The 25,683-nt window shown below is 33.3% G+C and overlaps 3 protein-coding genes across 3 annotated transcripts in view; 2 read left to right on the top strand and 1 right to left on the bottom strand.

The window, feature by feature from the left end:
- Nucleotides 1–12,355, top strand: part of Rpn5 (regulatory particle non-ATPase 5) — a 32,072-nt gene extending 19,717 nt beyond the window's left edge. The window contains exons 7-11 of the mRNA XM_076477226.1: nucleotides 4,567–4,701; nucleotides 6,676–6,788; nucleotides 10,581–10,755; nucleotides 11,415–11,492; nucleotides 11,944–12,355. Coding sequence (XP_076333341.1) covers nucleotides 4,567–4,701; nucleotides 6,676–6,788; nucleotides 10,581–10,755; nucleotides 11,415–11,492; nucleotides 11,944–12,165 — 723 coding nt within the window. The 3' untranslated portion in view covers nucleotides 12,166–12,355. The remainder of the gene's footprint in view (nucleotides 1–4,566; nucleotides 4,702–6,675; nucleotides 6,789–10,580; nucleotides 10,756–11,414; nucleotides 11,493–11,943) is intronic.
- A 7,300-nt stretch (nucleotides 12,356–19,655) lies between these two features.
- Nucleotides 19,656–20,282, bottom strand: LOC143236237 (uncharacterized). The gene has a single exon (XM_076474516.1). It carries the CDS (start codon nucleotides 20,280–20,282, stop codon nucleotides 19,656–19,658), a length of 627 nt encoding a protein of 208 aa, XP_076330631.1.
- A 3,835-nt stretch (nucleotides 20,283–24,117) lies between these two features.
- Nucleotides 24,118–25,683, top strand: part of LOC143237698 (uncharacterized) — a 30,653-nt gene continuing 29,087 nt past the window's right edge. Inside the window, exons 1-2 of the mRNA XM_076477218.1 lie at nucleotides 24,118–24,343; nucleotides 24,924–24,984. Coding sequence (XP_076333333.1) covers nucleotides 24,250–24,343; nucleotides 24,924–24,984 — 155 coding nt within the window. The 5' untranslated portion in view covers nucleotides 24,118–24,249. The remainder of the gene's footprint in view (nucleotides 24,344–24,923; nucleotides 24,985–25,683) is intronic.

The raw sequence follows: 25,683 nt of genomic DNA, 5'->3' as shown, positions 1-25,683 counted from the left end.
TAATCCAATTTTTGGATTAAAATCTTGCATAGAGTTAAAAAGACCAAGGGCCTATAAAAATGTAAAAACACAGGTGAGGTGGACAATGACACTGACCAATGTCAAGGGTGAACCCACTGTAAACATATGTTTAAAATGGTGCCACCACTCTCGTTCGTAACAACAGCATGACTGTAAGGTGTGTGCTATTGTGTGTGAGCTTGTTATCACGAATACCGTGGCCAGTCAGTTTTGAATATCGATGAGAATAGAGTGAGAACTGATGAGAAGCAATTCCAGGGCTAACAGAAAACTAAGTGAATTGGTATATATAGTACAGTTCATTACTGCATAGCTTCTATCTGATTCATGGCAAGAGAAAAATGGTGTACAATTCAGCAGTCAACACAGAAGCTGTAGAGGGGATTCTTTATGTAATAACTGTGGCAGAGCCCACAGAGTTGCCTGACTTTGAACCATCTGTATAAATAGGAATGGAAGGATGGCTCGAAAGATGTTAGGTACATAGAAGGTAGTACTTCCAATCAGGAGTATCTGCCTTCTTCAGGTGACTCAAAGAAAAATCACATTTGTGGATAGTAATTAGCCATGGTGGAATGGGCTGATCTGTGGCTACTGCTCTGTCATCCAAAGATGGATCCAATTCATTGAACTGCATTTGGATATGAAGGCTAAAAAGAACAATTGAAGATTGTCTATTAGGAAAAAGTGTGACCCACTAAGAAAGGAAAAATGCAACTCCATATGGGATGCTGTGGTAAAGATTGAAGTTTTGAAGCATACATTAAAAACAGTAGCAAACATGAAAATATAGAGGGAGTTCATGAGATTCCATGTACAGAGGTGCAGACTCTGGACCGGAGAAATGCATAAGGCCCCTGTGCAGAGCTGAAGCCCTTGATGATGAACAAGATCAATATTTTCAAGGTCGAGGTCCTTGCAGAGCCATAGACTAGAGATATGTAGTCCAGTTTTGATCAAATAAGGGCATGATATATTTTTAGCATGAAACATTAATCTGTCCCCAAGATGTGGTAGAAAGGATGTGGAGGATGCTCACTGCTTTTGTACACTTGACACATAGCTGCTTGATGTGTGGAATAAAGGTTAGCTTACAGTCAAAGATAAGCCCCAAGAGCTTTACCTCAGGGACCACTGTAAACACAACTTCACTAATATGAAGTTCATGACAATACAGCCAGTTACTGCTGCCACACAGTCATCTATCAATGGCTTGCACATGATGTTCTAAGAGAGAGGTGAAAGTAGACCAGTTGACCTGGTCCATCTTTCATTGAGGCATGCTGGGCTGATGGCATTGACCATGACTAGTCTCTCTCAAAAGGATAGGAAAATGATCACTACCCCATGGATTACTATTGGTCCTCAAAAAAAAGTAAGTGAAAAGTGAAGGGGAGAAGATAAAAAGGCCTATAGCAGTAAAAGACTTACTAGGTGCATGAAAATAAGTATAATAATCAGTATTGAAGACCACAACCTCTCACATCAATACTAGCACCACCCTCAAGTGGATTATATCCATTAAAATCTCTCAATAGTAAAAAGAGGGATGATAACCACTCGGTAAGGACATCAAGGCATGACTAATTATATTTGTCTTCAGGAGTCATGTAGAGAGAACAGATAGTGGTGGTAAGACCCAAGGAAACATGGATGGCTACATCCTTCAAAGGTCTATCAAGTGGCAAATACAGGGTTGGCAGATGCTAATCAACCAGCAATACCACCCTCCATGCACTGGTCCATCACACAACTTGTCATTTCTGTATGAGGAAAATTGACAAAGGTTGACTGTACCAGCAGTTTTCAGTAATATTTCCTCTAAAGAGAGGCACATGGGATGGAAAGAACCTATTAAATCCTTAATGTCATCTATATTTGATTGGAAACCTCTACAGTTCCACTGGATCAGAGTGGCCATTTTTATGTATGTGAAGGAGAATGTAGGAGAGATCTTCTGTTTGCATCCACATTTTTTTTTCTTTATTGGATCACTTCATGGATCCTGCCCTGGGCCAAATAGGAAGGTCTCTGTCTGTGGACAAAGATTTCAATGACTGAAGGTGTGAACAAATGGTCAATTTACTTCTCAGGGCTACAGAAGAGAATGGACCCAAAGAAATACCTGAAACTGAAGGAAGTGGAATTAGGCAGTTAATGGAAAGAGCAGCAGGGACAGAGATGGAAGTAGACATAGATGTGTCAGCTTTTTTTAATTATGGAGGGCACAAGATTCTTAAGATGTTTTGCAAACGACTCTGTTGGAGGCACAGAAAAATTTGGACACCCACTGTGGCAGTGGAATGGAGTGCAGCAGCATATGTCCGAGATGGAGTTGGAGACAATAATTTCCGTGCCTCTGGGTAGGTGATATTAAATCTTCAATCATTACACCTCTTTCTCTTTTACCAATTTAGAGCAAGAAATGATGTAGGGGGGGTGTTGGCCACTACAGTGAACACAGTGTGGTTACAAGTTGCACTTGTATGCATCGTGGTCTTTGGTCACTCAAAAACGTGGTCATTGTGGTGATAAACTGTTGACACTGGAAACATCTGAGAGGGTTAGGAATGTAAAGCCATACCTTGGAGTTCAGATAACCTGCTTTGACTGTGGCAGGAGGATGTGATGATGTAAACTTTAATATCAGAACATTGGTAGGATCCATAATTCCTTCTTTACAAGTGAAGATTTAGTGTACCATAGTAACACCTTAGTTGGAGGAACCAGCGAGGATCTCCAACTCAGGAGTGTTCTTTAAAACCCTCTCCACTATAACTCCTCTAGAAGAATTCAAAGTTGCATGAGGAGTACCCTCAATGGGTATATCCCCAATGGCCTTTGATTTCATGGAGTTTGATATGTTGTAGTGAAGATATTTCCACCATAATGTCTCCAGAGTGCAACTTCTTTACAGACTTCAGGAAGCCAGCAAGTCCGTCTAATCCCTTTTGAATAAAAAGTGGAGACATATACCCTAAGGATTTCTCAGATAAGGAATGGATAATCAGAAATTTAGGTCAGAATCTGACTGTAATATTGACTGTACAACAGAGTCGTCCATGAGTGGTTGTTTTCCAGTGATCTGTTTTGGTTTTTTTCAATTTTTTCATTTCTCAAATTTGAAAATTGTATACAAGCAGAATGCATTACATAATATTATGCCAAGTTAAACAGTACTAACTATGTCATTTGTAAGCTCATTTGTCATGTATTTGAAGCATAACATGTTTATTGAGTTATGATAAAGCTACAAAGGTTATCTGCTGTAGTCCCTAATTTTGAATTGCCTATCATAGGGAAGGCATCTAGCTGGCAGAACCCACACATTACCTATTTTTAGACTTCTCTTTACCAATAAATAGGATTAACTATCACATTATAAATCCACCAAGCTGGCGTAGCCTGTTGGTTAGAGTGATTGTTTTGTAAGTTAACAGTCGTGAATATTATATCTCTGAAACTGGACGTATTTACTCTTTATGTCATAAGGGCTTTGTGATGTAATGGTAAGTTCCACTGTTCATTGGTAAGAAAAATTAGTCCAGTAGTTAGTAATTCATTCTGCTGACTTGTTTTCTTCCCTCTGCTAAGCAGTTACAAATTAGGGACAGTGACAGACTACATAATTATCTTTGCCATAACTCAAATATAATGTCCCCACTACTGCAGGAGTGTGCATGTTTTGTGGGAACTGAGATTGAATCTGAATCTGAAAAATGATGAAATGATAAGAGTGGTATTTTGTGCACAGGTTGAAAGATGAAAATCATTAATAATCAGGAAATTTAATTTTAATTAGTTGATTATTCTAAACAAACCAGAATCAATGATAGTATGAAATCATAATTTGCAATATTTCAATCACTTGGAAACTGGATTGTCAGAGTAGTCAAAAATAGAAAGAATTGGAATGATAATCTGATTGACCTTAATAAATTTGAATTAATCTAAAATAATAGTAAAAAATCATTATGGCAGTGTTTTAGCTGGGTAATTATTCAGGTTTTGATAGTAGCAAAACAATAAAATGAGTTTTGTTAATTGTTTTACAAAAGAAATATTTGTAATTGTTTTTATATTTTCACATTTGCTTATTTTTTGTCTTCTCTACATCTAGATTTTTTTATGCACTGACCAATCACAATGTTTGCAGTTTAGTAAAAGATCACTGCTTTTTGATGTAGTAGTTTATGAATATCCCACCACCACACCCCACCCCAAAAAAAAGTAAAAATTGATATAAACATACTGATATAAGTTATCTTATGGGAAGTTCATTAAACATTCCAGTTAACAGTTTGCCTCAGATTTGGTTAAAAAAAATATATATATATAGTTAACTATTCTAGTGGCTTTATTTTTTATGTTGTATTTCTGTGAAATATTTCATTCTTGGACATCAAAAAATATATCTTAAAATAGGATTGCATATAGTTCTGAAATATCTAGTTTCTTTTGTTTGGTATTCAAGTTGTAGTTTCTTTGATAAGTTGCATGTATTTTCTTTGCCTTTCTTATTTACTGGAGTATTTTCTTTTGTAGGACTTGAAACTGAACTTTTATAAACTAATGATAGAAGTTGACCAACATGAAGGATCTTATCTTGCCATCTGTAAACACTATAAAGCTCTGTACAGCACTTCTAGCATTCAAGAAGATCCTACCAAGAAACATGAGGTAAGATTAAGTTTTATCTAAGGATAGTATGAAATTCTGCATGGCACTTCTTAAAGTTAAAAAAGATCCTACCTCAAACATATGATAAATTTGAATTTCATTTAGAAAATATAAATTTACATAAAACGTTCTTTACAATGCTTCCAGAAATGTACTACCAAAAGAGCATTGGTTATTGTTAAGCACCATCTGAAGGCAATATAAATTTTTTCTTAGCACTTTCAGCATCCAGGAAGATCTTACTCTAGATTCATTAGTTGAGATATCCCTTGTTCTTAATGGTATTAGAAAAGAAAGGAATATGGATCAGTTCAGAGTACTTGGACCGTTCAGAAAGAGATCTGCAAAAAATTGTATGCTAGCTGTGGTAAGTGTATTGCATTTTGTAACAGGTTAGAATTCATTAATGTGGGGATGTGGCAAGAACTGTCCATGTCTCGGGCAACAGTGCTTAACTGAGTCAAGAAATATCTTCTATGATATATCCTTTCAACAGTCAAGTGCCTTAAAGAACTGACAAATGAAACAAATGTTTCTACTATTCTATAGGAATTAATATTAATTCTAATCAAAACAAACTACTTGGATCAAAAGTAAAACACAACATAATGAATATGGCTAATTAAATACACTTTTCATAATTATAATTATTAGAATGCATTGTTTGATCAGTTGGGTTAAGTTGGTGGACACATCGCCTATGGATTTCTGTGTGATTAGTCTTTTGAAACAGGTACTGGAAAACTGACATCCTCAATCACAAGATAACCCATGAACATTCTTTAGGGAGAGGTAATGAGCTATGTATTTGACAGTCATGTAACTGAATATTTTTTCAATGAAAAATACACTGCAGTGATCTTCTCAAGATGCAGTCATCAAATAAAGCATGACTGAAAGAAATAGAAAAGACTAATGACATGGAGATGCTCAAAAATTCTTTTACTGTAATATACTAAACCTTTGTGTACAAAGCTTCCAGCAGAAAAGATCTCATCAAGAACCATCAGGGAAACTTGGTCTTCACTTGTAGAGAGTATAAATCTCTGCCAACTACTTTTGATATATAGGGCATACATTTCAAAAGCTTTCACAGTTTGGTAGTCATTTAAAAATAAAATATTTTAGAATAACAGTTTTAGTGTGATGACTGTGATAAAATATGGTTATTGTATTTACCACCGTCTGATTTCTTTATATGTACATATTCTCACTTTGTTATGAAATCCACAGTTAGTGGTGTGATATTTTTTTTTTAAGTAGTTCCAAGTGTGCTTTAATGTAAGATGTTTAGGAATCACTAGAAAGATCATTTAAAAAACATGAGGTTAGGCTAAATTTTTATGAATTTAGTAGAAACATTCCTGCATTTATGTAAATTCTTCCAAAAAACATAAGTAAAGGTAAACTCCATCAATGAGAATGTATAAAGACCTGTATAGCACTTTAACTATTAAGAAAGACCCTGTTAAGAAACATGAGATAAGGTTTAACACCTGTATGTGATATAATTTGTGCAACACTGCCAGCATCCAGAAACAATGAATTAAAATTGAAACTCACTTGTTCACAGTTTTAAACTCTTAGTTGTATTTGTTTGTACTCTAGAGGTTTACAGTATAGTTAGTAATAAATTAAAGTCAAAGGCAGAGATTAAAATGTTAATAAAATACTTAATTTTTCATTTTTTGTGTAATTAAACTGTAAATCTTTGTTATTATACTAAATGTGTTGTTGCATTAACAAATCAAGTTTATATTTTGTATGTCCAAGTATTATTAGGTACCTTTTTAAAGCTTAGCATGTTCCCACACTCATTTACATATTTTAGGTTTGAAGATATTAGGTAAAGAAGAAACATATGCTGGAAGAGAAATGAAATATTATGTTTGATTAAGCATCATAATTTATTTTAAATAATCTTCTGCCAGTACAGTAACTAATTATTAAAAAAATTAACTTCTGTATTTATAGGCATTGAAAAATGTTGTCCTGTACCTTATTCTTTCTCCATTTGATAATGAACAATCTGACCTGATTCATCGACTTAAAGAAGACAAAAACCTAGAAGAAATTCCAAAGTTTCGGTAATGTTGATGTTTTAAAGCTTTACAAAATTGTTCTGGATTGTTTCTCTTTAAAACCATAAAAGCATAAAACTTCTAAATGTGACTGATGGGCCTTATCCATTAAGGATAAATAGTTAGTAAGATCAAAACTTAATTGTGGGTTGCTTTTACCTCCTTTATGTCAGCACTACAATATTTATCCTGCTATTCATAGTGCACTTTGAATATATGTTGTTTTTTACATTATCAGTCGTAGTACAGTGTTTTATCTCTAACTCTTTCCAGACAGGTCATGGGTCAAAGGCCATGTCATCACCTTTGTTGACTTGTATTCAAACTTTTATTGAACCACTATTTTATGAATTTATCTTCCTAAGTTTTGTATCAAACTGTAGATTATGATTCAAATTTTCAAATTAATTTCTTAATTTACAAGTAAATATTAAAAATACCTAAAAATCTATTTTTGTATGTCACATGGTATGTTGAATGCAGCACTGGTTTAAATTAGGTGTTTGTGATGTCAAATTACAAAGTATATTTTTCTACAAATTAGAAACTCAACCAATATTGACAAGCTAGAATATAAAGTAAAAAAAAAAAAATTATGTATTCTATTTGCTGAGGTATTAACTGTATCAAACATAGTGGCCTCCATTCACCTCTTTCCATTTTTGGAAACTGTCCCTTACACACACACACACACACACACACACACACACACACACACTTCTGTGTATGACATGAATATCCAATCAAAAACACAGAATATCCTCTTTGTGATTTTATTAGTTATTTTCAAATATATTAGCATCCTGTCTTTCTTTCAAGAAATACCTTTGAGTTGGTAAGTCTTTAGTCTCTTAATGGTTTCATATTATTTTTAGATTCAGATACAGATTATTTATGAAATTTGATAAATTATAATTGAATTCTATGGTATCAGTGAAGTGATTTATGATTTTTTTATTATTCAAGCATGTGTGTTTATATATATATATTTTAGAGAAAATTAATACTGATAAAGTTAAGTAAGCAAACTCAAAAGGAAGGACTGCATTTAAAACAGCAAATCCAAACCTCTGACTAATTATATTAGTTTGTTATAACATAAAAACAAGCCAAAACAGTAATAAATTAAGAAATAATAAACAAAAAATGCTGCACTAAGTAAAAAGATCCCAGGGTACAAGTTATAATATGAGATGTAAAATGTACCCGGGGTTTTGGAGATGACTGAAGAAGTAGAACCCACATTGCAGTGGGGATACACTATCTGTCAGTCTTAACCTCCATTTGCCAATCTCACATAAAGAAATAAAGGAGTAGCTATATATATATATAGAATTAGAAATTAGGAGAGTGAGATGTGGGTGCTTGTGCCCATAACGTCCCACATCTATATTGCTTTTCATTGCCTGCAGCATGTTGTGGGAAGGTGACTTCTCTCCAAAGTAAAGAAAAAATTAATTAAAAAATAAGAATAAGAAAAATAATTACCATTTAGGGGTAAGTTTAAAACTAATCTTGCAAATAAGTTATACTAGAATGAAGAGTCCAATCCAGTTATCTAAATAAACTAGTATAGCACCCAACCACCACCCATTTATTAAGTCAACTGTGACTATCATGTTTTAAAGAAGCCTTTATGTGCAGCAAAGTGTACATCTACATAAAGTAGTGCCAAGTTGTTAAATGTCTTTATTCGCAACTGCAAATACTTATAAGAAATGTTTAGTAACATTTCTCTAATTTTATTTCTTTATATTTATTTAATATCTTTTTATATTTGGTACAGAATAGATTAATAATTTTATTTAAAGTTTCTTTATTAAATCCAGTTACTATTAATTTGTGTATTGGTATTTCAATATTACTGATAAAATATTAAAATTTGTTACAAATTTTACAATATCTGAATAATTGCAAAGTTACAATGCTTATAACAGAGGGGCATGTTACATTACTATTAAAAGAGGGTAAACCATAAATTGGAAAAGCAAAATATTTTCTTTTATGAAAAATATTCACATCGATATCTTTATCAGTTATTTTAATTTCTTTGGAGAGCCATCACCTTCCCACAACTGTCTGTAGACAGTGCAGTGAAGGGTGATATAGATGTGGAATGTGAGTTTGAGCACCCATATCTTGCTCTCCTAATTTATATTTCTGTATCTATTGCTACCCCTTTATTTCATTTCTTTATGTGAGACTGCTGAATGGAGGCTAAGACTGATAGACAATGTGTCCTCACTGCAATATGGGTCCTGCTTTTGCAGAAACCTCCAAAACTCTTTTTGTGTATTATTTTTTAAATTATTTTTCTTGGTTTGTTTTTATATTACAACAAACTAATATATATATATATATATATATCACCTATAAAAATGTTTGTTTCTCATCCCCCACATGTGAAATTCCTTAAGGCATGGCAAGCTAAAATAAGCAGCAACAAGTACAAAGGTTTTGATTAGAAGAGATAATTGTGTGCTTTATTTACTCTTCTTTGTCTTAAGAAAAATAAGTTTAAGAACCTGTTTGTAAATAGTAATTATCTATATACATATTCAATGTATAACAATTAAAATGTGACTGTATCCTACTAAATACTAGTCCACTAAAACACAACCAGGATAGGTCACCTTGTAAAAATTAAATTTCAGTTTTATATTATTGAATACAGTAATGCAAATGCACATGTGCCATGTCATTGTAACTTCTGTATTGTTAGTCAGGCACGGCTGAAAGGTCAATATAATAAATTTAATAAATATATGTAAATGTATAATGTTACGAAATTTAAGTTATTTAGACTAAACATTTATATTTCTGTTTTATGATCTTTAGTCATTCTAGAACGAAAACAATTTATATTCTTTCCCTAATTTTATATGGTGGTTACGAGATCAGTCAAATCGACTGAACCCATACAGAGATTTTTAGTGAAAATTACATAAAATATAAAGTATTTTCTTAAGTAACTTTTATTAAAACTATCTCAATATAATAAGGATTTTGCATGTGAGATTTGAAATTTTTTTGATGCACAAAAGTATTTTTAACCTTAAAATTACTTTTCATGCCAGAGACAATATGCATGAGAAAAACATTGTTTAACACACTGTGGGACTTAATTTTAAGAGTCTAATATTTGCACATATAAGTCTTGTAATGTTTACTGATAATCTGCCAAATTTCTTTATCACACTTACTGATTTAAAAGAAATAAATAAATTACCGTATTTTAAAGAACAGCAAAAACTTTGTGCTTTTAAGCTATCTATTTATAGCTAGCTATATAGTTTAACATACAGTGTTTAAAGTAAATGTTTTGTGCATAGATTGTTTCTCATCACATAATATAGCTCTTACAGTTGTTCACACACCCTTAGTTTATTGTGAACTGTTTTATATATTTGTTAATTTTTGATAGTTTAGGTTTAATAGGTTTTCTGCATGTATAATTGTTTCATAGTAGTGGAATATCTTAAATATGTCACAATTCTACTTAAATTAATATCTTTGTTTTTCTAGTTGAAATTTGTAATTGCCTAAGCTCATAAGAACTTTCAACAGTGATGTGTATGTCTTGTTTTACAGCTCAGTGATGTCAGAACTGTGTATGAATTATATTTAATATTTTAAAAATTGCATAAGTCACATAAAATTAAAAGGCTGAAAGATTATTTCACTGTATAAGAAGCTTAGTGAAATTAATCTAGAAAGCCAAAGAATGATGTAAAGCAATACATACATTTTCAATTTTTATTTTTACATTTAAAATCAATATTAAACAACTATTTACAGAGATCTGTTGAAACTGTTCATTACACCTGAACTGATTCGTTGGGAAGGACTTCGCCAGGGCTATGAACAGATTTTGAAAGAAGGAACCCCTGACTGTCCTGCTACAGGTGTTTTCTCTAAGGATGAACTGGGGAATAAGCGTTGGGAAGATATGAAAAATCGAGTAGTAGAGCATGTGTGTCTTTTTACTTTTCTTTCCCTTTTTAGATTATTTCTTGATTATGATTAACAGGCTGTAATGTATTTCATTGTTGTTGTTTTCTTCTTGTTCTTTCTTAACTTGAAAAATTGCAGAATAGTCATAAAAGAATTCACCTTGTACACTATTAACTACAATAATCCCACGTGAAGTACAAATACATTATCTTTACTGTGCATGACATTATCTGTTGTACATAATGTTACGTTACTGAATTATCAATGTGTAAAGTTCATCTAAGTGTGTGAATGAATAGTTTGTGGACAATTTATATTAAATATTTTAATATTTCCAAATTAAGATTTCAAGCATAAGTAACATAAAAAAAAAAACTTCCCTTTTGTAATATATTTTCATTAACTCATAATATTAAGTGAAAGTAAATTAATTCTGTTCAAATTTAGTTTTTTGTGTGAATAAATTTTGAGACTTAAGGTTCAGAAAATAACTATTTAGAAACTTTTGAAAGTGTATTGAAATTTTGTTTAATCTGTAGGTGCTTGACTCTTCATGTGTAAACATATTTCCTAATACAAAAATTCTAGTGATATCAATAAGAAATATGATTATATTAATTTATTTCTTTCCTTTCACTGTGATCGCTGTTGTGAGGTCATTCTTTTTGTTTTTTATAGAATATAAGAATCATGGCCAAGTATTACATGCGTGTTACCCTTAAAAGAATGTCAGAACTTTTAGAACTGTCCCCTGAGGTAAGTACAAAAAATACACTATATAAATGTTAAGATCAACTAAATCACTGTAAATCCCTAGTGAAATACACTAATATGGTTTTGGTTGATCATAATAACTTGATTATAGTATTTAACTTTCTCAGATGTTATTGGTTAAACTATTTAGAATTACTGATAATTTGGATACTATAGACACTAAAAATATTCAGTTAAAATTTGTAACTTTTTAATATGTTTATGGCCATCAGGAAGTGTTATTGATGTTTCACAATACAAACAAAATTAGCAAGTTTCTGTTTTTGGAGTAGTAAAAGTAACTACTATGAATCATTTGTTAGTTCAAATATACAGAACATAAATTTGAGTATAATAGGCCATCTATCTTTCATTTTAGAAAATAATAAGAAACTGTAGATTTTTTGCTAAATTTATTATATTTATGATTCGAAACAATTTATATATTGAACAGGAGACAGAGGAGGTGTTATCAAACCTGGTGGTTAACAAAACAGTTTGGGCAAAAGCTGACCGATTAGCTGGTATTATAAACTTTTCCCAGCAGAAAGATCCAAATGAAGTTCTCAATGACTGGTCTCGCAACCTCAACTCTCTGATGCAGTTAGTAAACAAGACTACCCATCTTATAAATAAGGAAGAAATGATACACAAACACTTACATGTTGAAACATAACAGATAACTGTGTAAACATTTCATGGCTTTCTGTCCTTTGCAATCTAACATTTGTGGCAGCAAATTCAGTTTTGTTGCTTAGGGTATTGTGAGTTCTGCATGCTCTTCAAGCCATAGTTACTGTAATTTTGCTCTTATGCTCACCTCTTTAAAAGAAATTAAAGAAACAACAAGTGTTAATTCAGTTAGATTTCAGTACAATAGTTTCCTTTGTAACCTTTCACTTTATTATAATGGAATAGATGAAAATACGTAAAACATGTTTTTAGGTTCTTTGAAATAAATCTTAAAATCTACTGTTACTAAAAACACGAAGTATTTTGAGCAAGTAAAAGAAAAATATTTTTATTTTTTCAATTTAAATATTATTAATCTTATTTGAGAAACATTTTATGAACAGTAATTATTTTGTTACAATATCAAATTTAAAATTGTGTATATATTTGAGGTTTCAAATGCTGTAAAATGTATTACTGGAGAAGTTTTCTAAAGAAATACATTGAAGGGAAATGAACTCTTCTCAGTATGGTATCACAGTGTTCAGTAATATTTATAATTTCCTGTTAATATAAATGATGAACAGTAAAGATGTAATTTAAAATCTTTTTCTGTTAATCTCAAAACTAAAATAAAACAGATAATGGTTTTTAACCCTTTTTTGCACCAGACATATATAAGGATACTAAAATTTAAATGTGATTTTGGAGGTTTTAAAGATTAAAAGTACAATACACAAACTGTATAAAAACATCGTCTGGCATTCTAACTTTTCAGAATCTGAGTTATACTGTCATCAATTCACAGACATATCTTTGCACAAATACATAACGTATATTTTTCCTTTGGGCATGTGTTGTTTCTACAACAGACCTGTACATTTCATTAAAAACTTGCGTCTTTTCATGTGTATACACTTAAGTAAATTCAGAATTATAGTCAAAATTTATTCTGCAAAATCAAGTTGGTTTAAAAACAGACTGTGCAAACTCGGTTATTATTTATATAAAACAAACTTTCAAAAAGGTCGTATTACCATATTCATACACTACATTCTTAATGTATGCCTCACACAATGATGTTATTCATGCGAGTGATTCAATGAACATGTCAGATTAACATTACTTCTTTGGGTTTTTAAATATTTTTTTGTTTCATGAACTCTAAGAAATAGCAGTTTATTTTTAAAAGTGTAAAACTGACAAGATATTTTATTAAATACATTAGTGAAATAATGAACTGACTTTTCCTAGCAACTACCTACATGATAGTTATTACTGTTTAAAATGTTTACCATTGGAAGAATACTACCATGCTCTTCTGATCTAAACTGGGTTTCTTGATGCACATGGCCGGAAGGTCTACATGATATGGAATATTCACCTTTATTTTTGCCATGGGAACTTTTTCACTATCCTCTCATATAACACACACGAGCCTTGCCATACTTGTCATCTGATCAACATATGCTAGACAAATTATCACTTAGTGTTCTTATTCTTTCTATCTCCATTTCCAGTATTTCTAGCATTTTCTTATTTCTCCTTTTTTCTTTCACTCTTTTTTGTAGTCATTCTTCATCTTTCTCTCTCTCTCTCTCTAGTCGTTGTTGTTTAACACACCCATTTGTCAAAATCAAGTCACATGGTTATATAGGCCTACTTATTTCCACTGTTTCCACGTTTTCTTCTATTACCGTGTAACCTTGCCTATGGCTCGCCAGTTATCAAATGTTAAAGTTGTGTTTTGATAGCCAATTGCTAATTAAAAGCTTTTGCTTGTACTTCTTCGTAGTATAAATATACAGTTGTGTTCGTACCTCCGCGTCCTGAGCAGTTTTTCCTCATAACTTAAAAGTATCACGATTAGGATAATGAAAGTATAGTTTATTATAAATATTATAATAACACACTTCTACATAAATTTTTATGTAAATTGAACGACAAATAACCAAACATATAAGGGGCAGAAAGTGTTCGTGCGTCTACTTTAATGGTCAGTTGTGTAGCCTTTCAGGTGAATTACTTGCCGCAATCTCTCCTCATAACTCTTCATGATCGTTTGACAGTACTCGACTGGTATTTTCTTCCATTCTTCTTTACAGAAGGCCTCCAACTCTTGCAAGTTTTTCGGATGACGCTGATGAACCCTGGTCTTCAACTCATGCCAAACGTTTTCACATGGGTTGATGATCGGGTGACTGCGATGGCCACTCCAGAACTCTTATATGGTTCCTCTGCAACCAGGATTGCACATATTTTGATGTGTGCTTAGGGTCATTGTCGTGCTGCAAGATCCAACGACGCCCAAGCCGCAACTTCCGAGCATCATTCTTGATATAAGTGCCTAATATATCAACGTACTCTTTTTTAATGATTTCATTGACGCGGTGAAGGCTACCTACACCAGAAGAGCTGAAGGAACCCATAGCATGATCGAGCCACCTCTGTGTTTAACTGTAGGGATGGTGGTCTTTGGAAGGCTTTGTTCCCCCTTATTACGGTAAATATTGCGAACATCATTGTGGCCGAAAAGCTCGATTTTAGTCTCGTCTGACCAAAGAATACTCTTCCAGTAGGTAAAGGGTTTATCTACATGCTTTCTTGCGTACCTCAATCATGCTTCTAAATGAACACGCTTTTTTAAATATGGAGTTCTACGAGGACAGCATGCTTTGAACCCAGAAGAGCGTAACATGTTCGTAACTGTAGAGGTGCTTACTTCAACCCGTTTCCCTTACCAGTTTCTGTATGTCACTACATGTTAAACGAGGGTTCCTACTAACTTCTCTGAGAACCTTCCTCTTGGTTCTCTCTGGAATTTTGGTGGGGAGTCCGGGACGAGGGAGATTAGCAGTTGATCCTGTAAGCTCAAACTTGGCAATTATGCTTTGAACAGTAGATTTCGGCACATTAAGTTGTGTAGCAATACCGGATATAGAAAGACGAGACTTGTATTTTACAATAATTCGTTTTTTTTAAATCACTACCGTTGTTTTCTGTTCGCCATGATGACCAAGCAGATAATGACGGAGACGGCGCTAAATTGCCGCAAGTACATCTTTTGCTGGCTAAATTCCAATAATTATGAACCCAATGTCTAATTCTGGAATGGTATAATGTAGTTTATTCGCCAAACTAAAATTTTTTTTCGGGAATATCAGTTTTTTCACGCGTTCTGAAATGTACGAACATTTTCTGCTCCTATTTTTGGTTATTTGTTTATAAACAGTTTATTTACATGAAAGTTTATGTAGATGTGTGTTAGTATAATATTTATAATACACTATATGTTTATTAGCCTAAACGTGATTTTTTTTTTAAGTTATGAGCAAAAACTCGGGACCTAGGGGTACGAACACTTTGTCGTAACTGTATACACTGTTGTTGTTGAGCTTAGGATTGTCCTACAATAGGTGCCTGTGATTTGAAATGTACAGCATGCACTCCACGTATTTTCAAAATATGTATGTTCGAAAGTAGTTTAAAGTATGTAGAACATATTCTTCACACTATAATAATCATAGAGATATCATGAACATTGTACGATTCTCTTATTCTTGACAATATCCACTTAGGCCTACTCAATTACTTTAGCATTTCAGTTGACAAGCCAAACTACCTATCTATCGCACTAGTATTTCGTGTATAATACAATGTGGTGCAAATTATTGTTGTCGGATACTGTTCTTCCAATAATCATCTGGTCCTCGTACTTTAAATATTGTCTTTCTTTTGTAAAGGTGCGCCCATACCGATTCAATTACTTCAGAAGCACACTTTGGCTTCAGTAAATTATTTTTCTACTATTAACCTTACTCTAACATATTGAACGTTAAGCCTATTACTTCTACTGCACTTAACTTCATGCCGAATTTTTCCATAACCGTGACTTTACTCTTCTGCTGTTGTTTTTGTCTGTCTGCTCTTTCCCGATTATCTCCTACTATTTGTTTATCACTAAATCGTCTACGCGATATATTCTCGACATCAATGAGTTACAAACACAATTTCCAATGATCGTCTGCTTTTAATTCTCTTTGAATATTGTATAATTGTTTTTTATTAATTCATAAAATAAAATATACAGTAAGCAGTCTCTTATATCATGACAGAGTTTTTAAGTTTTATTATGACAAAGAAATAAAAATAAACATTAAGCAGAAGATTGTTTAACAAATTTTGTATAAGACAAGTGATTCGTATCATATGATACTGTTAGTTTTGTACCACAACAAGCAAGCTAAGGTACATTTTAAGCATCCTCATGTTTTTTTTTACCAATTTAATGTAATTGCTTCTTTTAAAGTAAATAAAATGTTATGTAAAATATTTTTTAAACCAGGCAAATTAACATTCTTTTTCCAATAGGCAGTTCGCCTATTAATTGGATAGGTTTTGGTTTAAGTAAAAGCTATCTTTCCCAAGGGAAACTAGCAGCAAAAAAAAAAAAAAAAAGGATAAAACCATATTTGCACAAACTAAGATGATGCAAACTATGAGAACCAAACACCTTTGTTCTAACAAATTATCTTTATTTAAACACATCACACAAGTTGATTTTATGTTAAGTGGAAAAAACGGGGATTATCTTATTGGTAAGTATGTGGAGCTGCAGGGTAAAAAGTCTAAGGTTCGATACGTGATATCACAGAAACGAAGACGATCTTTATGGTAACCATACTGCTAGTTAACTGTTCTACTCCACCATAGCATGTAATTCAACATTAAGAATAGCTATACCTAAACCATAGGGACCTTTCTGACCTTGTCATATTCAAAATTCCACTTCTCAAAAAGTTGATCGTTATGAATAGCTTTTCAACAAAAGTAACTTTCATGCAAATATAATATATATGTATATAACTTATTTCGGCCTTAAAACATCAGGTGACGTTTAAGTGTAAATTAGTCGTGTAATATATTTGTTAGTATTTCTTGTGATAACGAAGTGTGTTTTTAATCTTTAAACGGCGGCCATCTTAAATTGATGCTGTTTAAGGGTTAAATATTTTGATGATTATATTACATTACTTAGTTTCCTTTTAAAACAAGCTGAGGAATTCGCTTCTCTTGAAGAGAACACTTCAAATGTGGGAAGAAATTGGATCGCATAATCTGCCTCTTTTAGAAACGTATTATAGAAAATAATGACACTTTTTTACGTTTGTTGAACTTTGAAATTAATAGTATCAGGCTGTTGCGTATAGAATATCGGGTTTTTAAAGAAAAATGTGAAACTAGTACATCTTTTTGTTGTTTAATTTATATAATAAAAATAAGCTCCTTGAGAGTCAATACATTTACGCCAATGAGTTGTAATATTTAAATGTCATCTATAAAAATCGGACATCCTTTGATGTGATGAAGTCTTTAGAGGCATTTTCAATTGACCTTTGATTTTTCCTTTTAAAAAAAATATCCAAATGCTTAAAAGTGACATTCTGTGCAGGAAGGATTTAATGAGTATGATAGATGAGGTAAAATTTCATATTGCAGTTCATTAAGTCTTTGGACAGTAATGCGTGAGGCATGAGGTCCAGCATTGTCTTCGAGCAGCATGGGTCCACTACGACTGACTATTACTGAATGTTTTCGTGACAACTTGCGATACATAATTTCAAGTTCACAACAACATTTCTCTGCTGTGATTGTTTCTCCTAGGTTTGAGAATGAATGATGGATCACACTTGATGACGACCACCAAACACTGACCAGAAATTTCTTAAGGTAAGTGTCTGGTTTTGGCATATGGTTTGGCGCTTCTTCATTGTCAAAACACTGTCTGAATCGTCGTCGATTGTCGTATATAATACATTTTCGTCACAGGTGATAATTATATGGAGACATGGATCTTTTTGGTTGCGACTAAGGAACAAATTTAAACTCGTCTTGTTTGATGTTTTTCAGTCAGTTCTTAAGGTACCCATTTATTGAGCTTTTTCGCCTTACCAATTGCTTGAAGATGTCAGAAAAACCTTTGAATAATGAAGAATAAGTTTGTCGGCAAGTTCTCTCACAGTTTGGTGGGTATCTGATTCAACTAAGGCCTTCAATTCTTCCTCATTAGACCCGGCAGGGCCAAGCGTATTAAGACGTTCGACTCGTAATCCGAGGGTCGCGGGTTCGAATCCCGGTCGCACCAAACATGCTCGCCCTCCCAGCAATGGGGTCGTTATAATGTTACGGTCAATCCCACTATTCGTTGGTAAAAAAGTATCTCAAGAGTTGGCAGTGGGTAGTGATGACTAGTTGCCTTCCCTCTAGTCTTACACTGCTAAATTAGGGACGACTAGCGCAGATAGCCCTCGAGTAGCTTTGCGCAAAATTCAAAAAACAAACAAAATAAAACATCTTCCTCATTAATGGCTGTCTGAAAGCGGCCTAGAGGCTCATTTTCAAGGCTTATGTCACCAGAGCGAAATCTTTTAAACCAACTCTGTACTGCGCGCTCATCAGTTATGCCACATCGAACATGATTAATATTACGTCGACAATCAACCAATATAATTTAATTTAGCTTCTGAAATAAGAAAAATAAAGAGAGTTTCAAATGAACTAGACAATATACTACTTCACGGTGACAACTTTACAATAATGCTGCCCTTTCAGTCACCCGAGCCCCCCAGTGGCTCAGCGGTATGTCTACGGACTTACAACGCGAAAAACCGTGTTTCGATACCCGTGGTGGGCAGAGCACAGATAGCCCATTGTTTAGCTTTGTGCTTAATTGAAAACAACAGCCACTCAAAATCGAGTTTCAAAATTGTACGTGAAAATTCGGCCTTTCATGTGTAAGAGCCTGGTACTTGCAAACCATATATAAATAATTCAAATTTATTAACATATGCTGACTTTTAACGTAATATTTGTGAAAGAAGGGGGAAATCCTCAATAGCTGTCGCACTTGAAATTCTTGTAGATAGGATTTGACCAAATTATGTTTTGTTTTGTTTTTTCGTTATATTAGCTATAATTTAGTGCGCCAGCAATACCAAGCGGTGGAGTGCGCGTCAACCCAATTCGATTTTATTACTTATCAGCATCTCTAACTGCATACCCTAAAATTGAAATTCTTTTAGACAGGATTAGGATAAAGTGATTTTTCAACCTTCGGTGTGGTCAGATACATATATCGAAAAAGTCTGACCTTGAAGGTCTAAAGCTGTAATTAGATCTCCAATCGGTAAATAGAAGACAGAGATATAAACTAAAAGTTTATACTTGAAACACTCAGCCGTTCTATGATCCTCGGCTAAAAATATTGTTCAATTATATTTGTAGTACTTTTTTACATACGATGGAGGAAATTGTACATTCAGAATGTTTTTAAAAATTGGAATTTCAACTGAATTTTCACTGAAATGTTGCACGTATGGCAGGTAAATGATGGTAGAGGTGGTGACTTTCTGATCTTTTCTTTCCGTCGTGGTCTTCAAGGAGTTTTTGACGAAGGAGGATGTGTAACCATTCTGTTTAAAACTCTACGATATTTTAGTGTTCTGCTTCGAGGGATATCTTATCGCAAATGGCTTCTGCTCTCTTGTTTAGGCATTGGATTATACCAAGTTTTATCGAGGTTGGATAATTGGACTGGAAGTGTAGGTTCGTGTGGGCGAGTTTTCTGTATACAATTGTGGTTATTTGTCTTGCTTGTTTGCTGATGAATATGTCAGGAAACGGTAGGCTGTTCTGTTCTACCATGGAAATAGGGAAGTGGATTCTTTTGTCTACAGAATTGAGATATTTTAAGAAGGCTGGTAAGTTTTCATGACCGTGGGACCAAATAACGAAGGTATCGTCAACATAATGTCTGTAGAAACTTGGATTTATTGCTGTAGATGAAAGGGTTCTTTCTTCAAAGTCTTCCATTAAAATGTCTGCTAGGATTGGAGAGAATGGTGATCCCATGGCTAGGTCATCTGTTTGTTCATAGAATTCCTCGTTGTATTGGAAATAGGTTGATTGTAAGCAAATGGTTGTTAGTTCCATTATGGCGTCTATTTTCATATCTGTTCTGTGTGGTAGAGAGTTGTAATTCATCAGTCGTTGTCTGGTGATGTGAAGGGTTTTTGAGGTTGGAACATTGGTAAATAGGTCTGTGACATAAAAATTGGCCATAATATCCTGGGAGTTGATTGTAGATTTCTGAGTTGTCCTATGAAATCTGTCGAGTTTTGAATGTGATGTTCAGTGTTTCCTCGTAGTGAAGATAAAATATGTGCTAGGAAGGTAACGAGTTGATGGTAAGGCGAGTTTCGATAACTGATGACAGGCCTTAGAAGCATATTAGGTTTGTGTACCTTAAGTAGTCCGTAAAACTGAGGAGGGAAATTTTCCTTAGATCTTAAGTCTTTGTTTAGTTTTTGATTGATTAAGCCTTGTTTCTTTAGTTTGTTCAGCGTTCTATTGACGAGTCTTTTTGTTTTTTCTGTATGATTATTGGTGATCTTTTTATATTGGTGTTTGTCCAGTAACTGTTTGATCAAGACTGATAATCCTACGTCTATAAATATAGTTCACAATTACAGAAGTTTAAAAACTGGAGGTTTCCAACATTTACAGTCAAAGTAAATAACCCACAACCTTTCTTGCAAACTCATTTACGCAGGACAAGATGACAGTTCATCACAGGTTAACCCCCAACTGACAACTAGTTCCTCTCACTGGGGTAAAGTAACTTGGTCAAGGACACTAAAGCATGACTCAAACCACCTTTGAACTCGCAAGCATCTGATTAGGAATTCAAAGTGAAAAGCTACGAAGGCAAGCTGTTCTCACTTTGATGTTTTAACTTAATAAAACTTCGTATCTTGCAATTCATTCTCACGATGCTGGGGTGATCTTTTCCAGCAACTAAGTGAAACGTTAAAGCTAACCAGTTAACAGTAGTGATTGAACCGCGTTCAGTAAATTTAACACAGCAACTCAATTACTCTACTACATTAGAATAAAGAACGTAATATTGTTTGTATTAAATAAGTGGTTTCTGCCTGTTTTATTTATATCTTCTGTACTTTTTTACAAAATAAATATTGATCCTCCCGTTATCTGTGAAATTCATTGGTTGTGTGTTGGTTAATGGTATTTTGTAAGAAGATACATATATAGCACCTTTTGATGTCGTGCGTTAGATAGAATGAACATTTGTTGTTTTTCTACATTTTTTTTTCTCATATACAACTATCTAGTCTGTGTGTAAGATTAACAAGAGAACGTTGTCTAGAAACGTGGCTAACTCCTTTCACGATTGAGTTGTGTGCTTTTTCCGTAAGGAAAATTGCACAAAACTAGAACAAACTATTTAAGCATATAAAGTATTGTTTGGTTTGTTTTGAATTTCGCGCAAAGCAACTCGAGGGCTATCTGCGCTTAAAGTGTTGTTCTCCATTGCTGGAAGCGAGGTATGACCTGGTAGTTAGGACATTCGACTCACGCAAACACAATCTGTGGGCAGGGGCAAATTGCAATTAAAAGACGAGCCCTAGAAATATCACATATTGCATACTGACCAATTTTGCTCCCTGCTGTAGATCGCGAGTTCGAATCCCCTTAATAAGCATGCTAACCCCTTTCACGCGTAAAATCGTTATAACGTGACGTTCAATAATTGAATGATTTTGTTTGATTTGTTTTGAATTTCGCGCAAAGCTGCTCGAGGGCTGTCTGCGTTAGCCATCCCAAATTTAGTATTGTAAGACTAGAGGGAAGGAAGCTAGTCATCATCACTCACCGCCAACTCTTGGGCTACTCTTTTATCAATGAATAGTAGGATTGACCGTCATATTATAACGCCCCCACAGCAGAAAGGGCGAGCATGTTTTGTGTAACGGGGATCCAAACCCGCGACCCTCAGATTACGAATCGAGTGCCATAACCGGGCCCATTGAATGATGTTTACTACTTGCCTTCTCTCTAGTCTATTGCATATAGCCCCACAGAGTAGTGATGTAGAAACTTTCTGAAACAAATCAACAGCTGGTCAAGTGTACCAGAAGATTATATTATTTAATCTTATTTATCACTTTAGATATAGAGCAAAACACTTATTGCTGTTTTTATATTTAAATTAAACCAATACTTTGACCTGGAATATATGGTAATACTAAACGTTCCTTTTTAATTTTATCGTAACTTCATTTCAACATGATACCTTGATCTATTATTGACACATGAATGAAACTGCTCTATTTATAAAAACGGGTTAAAACGTCTTTCAACTGCTATACATTTCATCAATATCAACTCAATATTTAAATCATCTTGTGTTGTTCATATACTCAACATTTTGTGAATGTAAGTGTAAAATGCAGATAATTTTTGAGTGTGAAATTATTCCTGGTATGGTTTAATAAAAGGGAAAAAAATATTTTCCTATAAAATAGATGTTTCTAAAAAATTCTGTTCATTCCCTTTCTCACCAATACATCTAAAAATGGCAAACTAATATTTTTCTCAATTTCATATGTAAATTGTATAGAAGGTTCTATATTATTCAAATAATTTGCAAATTCTGTTAATGCTTCAATACTGTTTTTCCACTCCAAAAATTATGTATTTAGCACAATGCTCTTAAAACGAAATAATCTGTAAAAATACATATCTGCTGTTATTTTTAACTTCGGGTTTGAATCCCCGTCGCACCAAACATGCTTGCTCTTTCAGTTGTGGTGGCGTTATAATATGACGGTCAATCCCACTATTCGTTGGTAAAAGAGTAGCCTAAGAGTTAGCGATGGGTAGTGATGACTAGCTGCTTTCCCTCTAGTCTTACACTGCTAAATGAGGAACGACTAGCACAGATAGCTCTCAAATAGCTTTGAGCGAAATTCAAACAAACAAACAGGCATCATTTATAGTTTTTATTTCAGATGCATTCATATATATATCACATAATGTGAAAATGAGGATCCTATAACCAACTCTTTATTTTGTCTATAAAAACATTACTAACCTGCAAAACCTGATTCGTAACATATACCTTTGTTAAACTGAGTATACGTAGAATTTCATCTACGGAAGTTCTATTCTGGAACAACGCATTTTCAAAACACTCAATCGCATCTTCAATTGGAACTTTAGTAAATAATGAAACGACTTCTAGTGAAACTAACAAATCATCCTTATTCAGTTTTATGTCCTTCATTTCTTCCTACAAATTCTATAGCATTTTTAACTGTATATTTATTTTTATTTATTAAACTAGAATAATCCCGGGCTATATATTTAGTTATTTCATAAAAAGAGATGCCTCTGATCAATACAATTGGTCTAAAACTGTTATTCATTTTGGAAGTGCATAAAATCTCGAAGTAATAAAATTAAAAGGAAGAAAAACAATTTTTAACACTTGTTTTGCTAATACGTGGTCCTTACTTGTACGGTTTTTATTGATAAAATACCTTGTAGTTGAAAGAAGTTTTAACCGAAATACTCTAGATAAAGCAGTTAATAAGATTCACTGATGTGGTAGTAACGGATCAAAGTATCACATTCAAACCAAATTACGATAAAAGTAAAAAGGACTTTGTCCAGTCTCTTTCTTTTTTCAAATTTGTTAGAATCAGATAACTCGTCCCCCTCTGGAACAGCGATAAGTCTAGGTATTTACAATGCTAAAATCAGGGGAATAATTCCCCCTCAATGGGCACTGTAGATTTCCCGATGTGCCTTCGCTGTAAGAAAAACACATACACGCCAAATAACTTAAATTCAGTTCTGCGATATATTGGTCATTCTTCCCGTTGCTTTCGTGGTTATTATCCGAAAGTTAAATCAGCGAACATGATAACGGAACGACTACTCCTAAAACTGTTGCAAAATAAATTTGACATTTATAGCTCATTACAGACGTTTCATCGCCTCGAAATACGTGTGCAGTTTTTTGTGTTTTCTCTGTCACGTGACAGCACCTGCTGATAATAAAAATATATACGTAGGTATTTTGTTCTTATTATTAATCCTTGCAATTGTCAGTGAAGAAAAGGGGAGGTAGAATGCAGATAAATATTTCTGGTGTATCTTAAAACTTATACGTTAACATTTTATACTATAGCGCAGTGCTGGATATAATTATTTATTAACCAAAATGTCGAATTTTGTGGCGCGGTGGTTCAGACTGTTAAATCTTTATTGTTTGTTTCTGTGCTCGGATATATCTTGGGAGCTTCCAGCAATGACACGTAAGTTACTTCTTGCGGAATAAACGTAATAAGTAGTATGATTAGTTTGATAAAGGTTAGATCACAAAATATATTGTAAAGTTGGAGGTTACTCCTAGTTCCTTTTATTATTTTTGTGTTGAATTTTCAAAACTTTATCCCTTCTTCAAGTTGGTCTCAGGATTTTCGAGAACATGGTATTTTATGAAGAAAGTGGTCCTTAAAAAAAACACCAGTGAATTAACTGATATATTTTAAAAGTAAAATAAAATAAATTCGTATAGCAAATTCGTTTTTCCCCTAACGAGTTTTCATTTCTGTAACGATGTAATAAAACCGTAAACATTTCACATTTTTCTAGATTGTGATGTGGATCGTGCATAATCTGAGCGATACGATAAAAATATAGCAATGTCTGCATCGCTTATATATGTTATTGTCAGACGTTAGTTACCTTACTTCAAGATGTATTCTTACGTGCTTTGTAATATTATTATACAACTACAATTAAAAAAGAAATATAAAGTATTTGAAGTAGTTCTATTCTGTCCTGCTTTATGATAAAACAATTTAAAAAATTACTTATTTTCAAATTATTCAGATGATTTTGCGACCAAGAGAAGTGAATGTATTGAAACTGATAAAGAAGGGCTATGCACAAAGTAAGAATTTATATCCTATTTTCTACTGTTTCTTGTTAGTGGTAAAGTGAAGGAGTGACTTTCTTTTTCTCGTAGTCTACTGTTTGTTCTAACACCATGATTCGCGTTTAATGGTTAATATAGCATTTTTATACTAACACAAGACATGAATACTAACTGGAAAACACTAGACGGGCTAATTGGCTGCCTCAGCCAATGAGGAGCTGATGTCAACGAAGTGACACCAGCAGGGTGAAAGAGACGAAAACGTCATAGTACCATGGAGATGTACCAAAAAGCGTGTTATCAGGGTATGAAATTTGGAGACGTCAGTGGATAGCTAAGATATAGTTTTAACATATAATTACGTCATCTGCATTGTAGTTTTCATTTTTATACTTAATTGTTTAAAAATTTACAAACGAAACCGTTATTTTAACGAGACAACTATTATAACTGATAAACGAATTACGTGTAAAAGGTTTTTATCACATATACTGTCTATATTGACAGGTATATTCGTTATTTTAACAAGGCACATATTATAGAACAACCAATAATTTATCTTACACATTTTACAGTTACCAGTCGCTTTAACTGTAAAACATTTATTAATATCAGTTTTTCGTTAGTTCTATGTTTTTCGCGTCTATAACTGATATATGGTGTAACATATAATTACCTTTCCTGAAAAGTTTTTAATGTTTACCACAATCAGTG

The sequence above is a fragment of the Tachypleus tridentatus genome, chromosome 13 (genome assembly GCF_004210375.1).
Source record: "Tachypleus tridentatus isolate NWPU-2018 chromosome 13, ASM421037v1, whole genome shotgun sequence".
NCBI lineage: Eukaryota > Metazoa > Arthropoda > Merostomata > Xiphosura > Limulidae > Tachypleus > Tachypleus tridentatus.
This window is presented reverse-complemented; position numbering and strand designations above follow the sequence as displayed.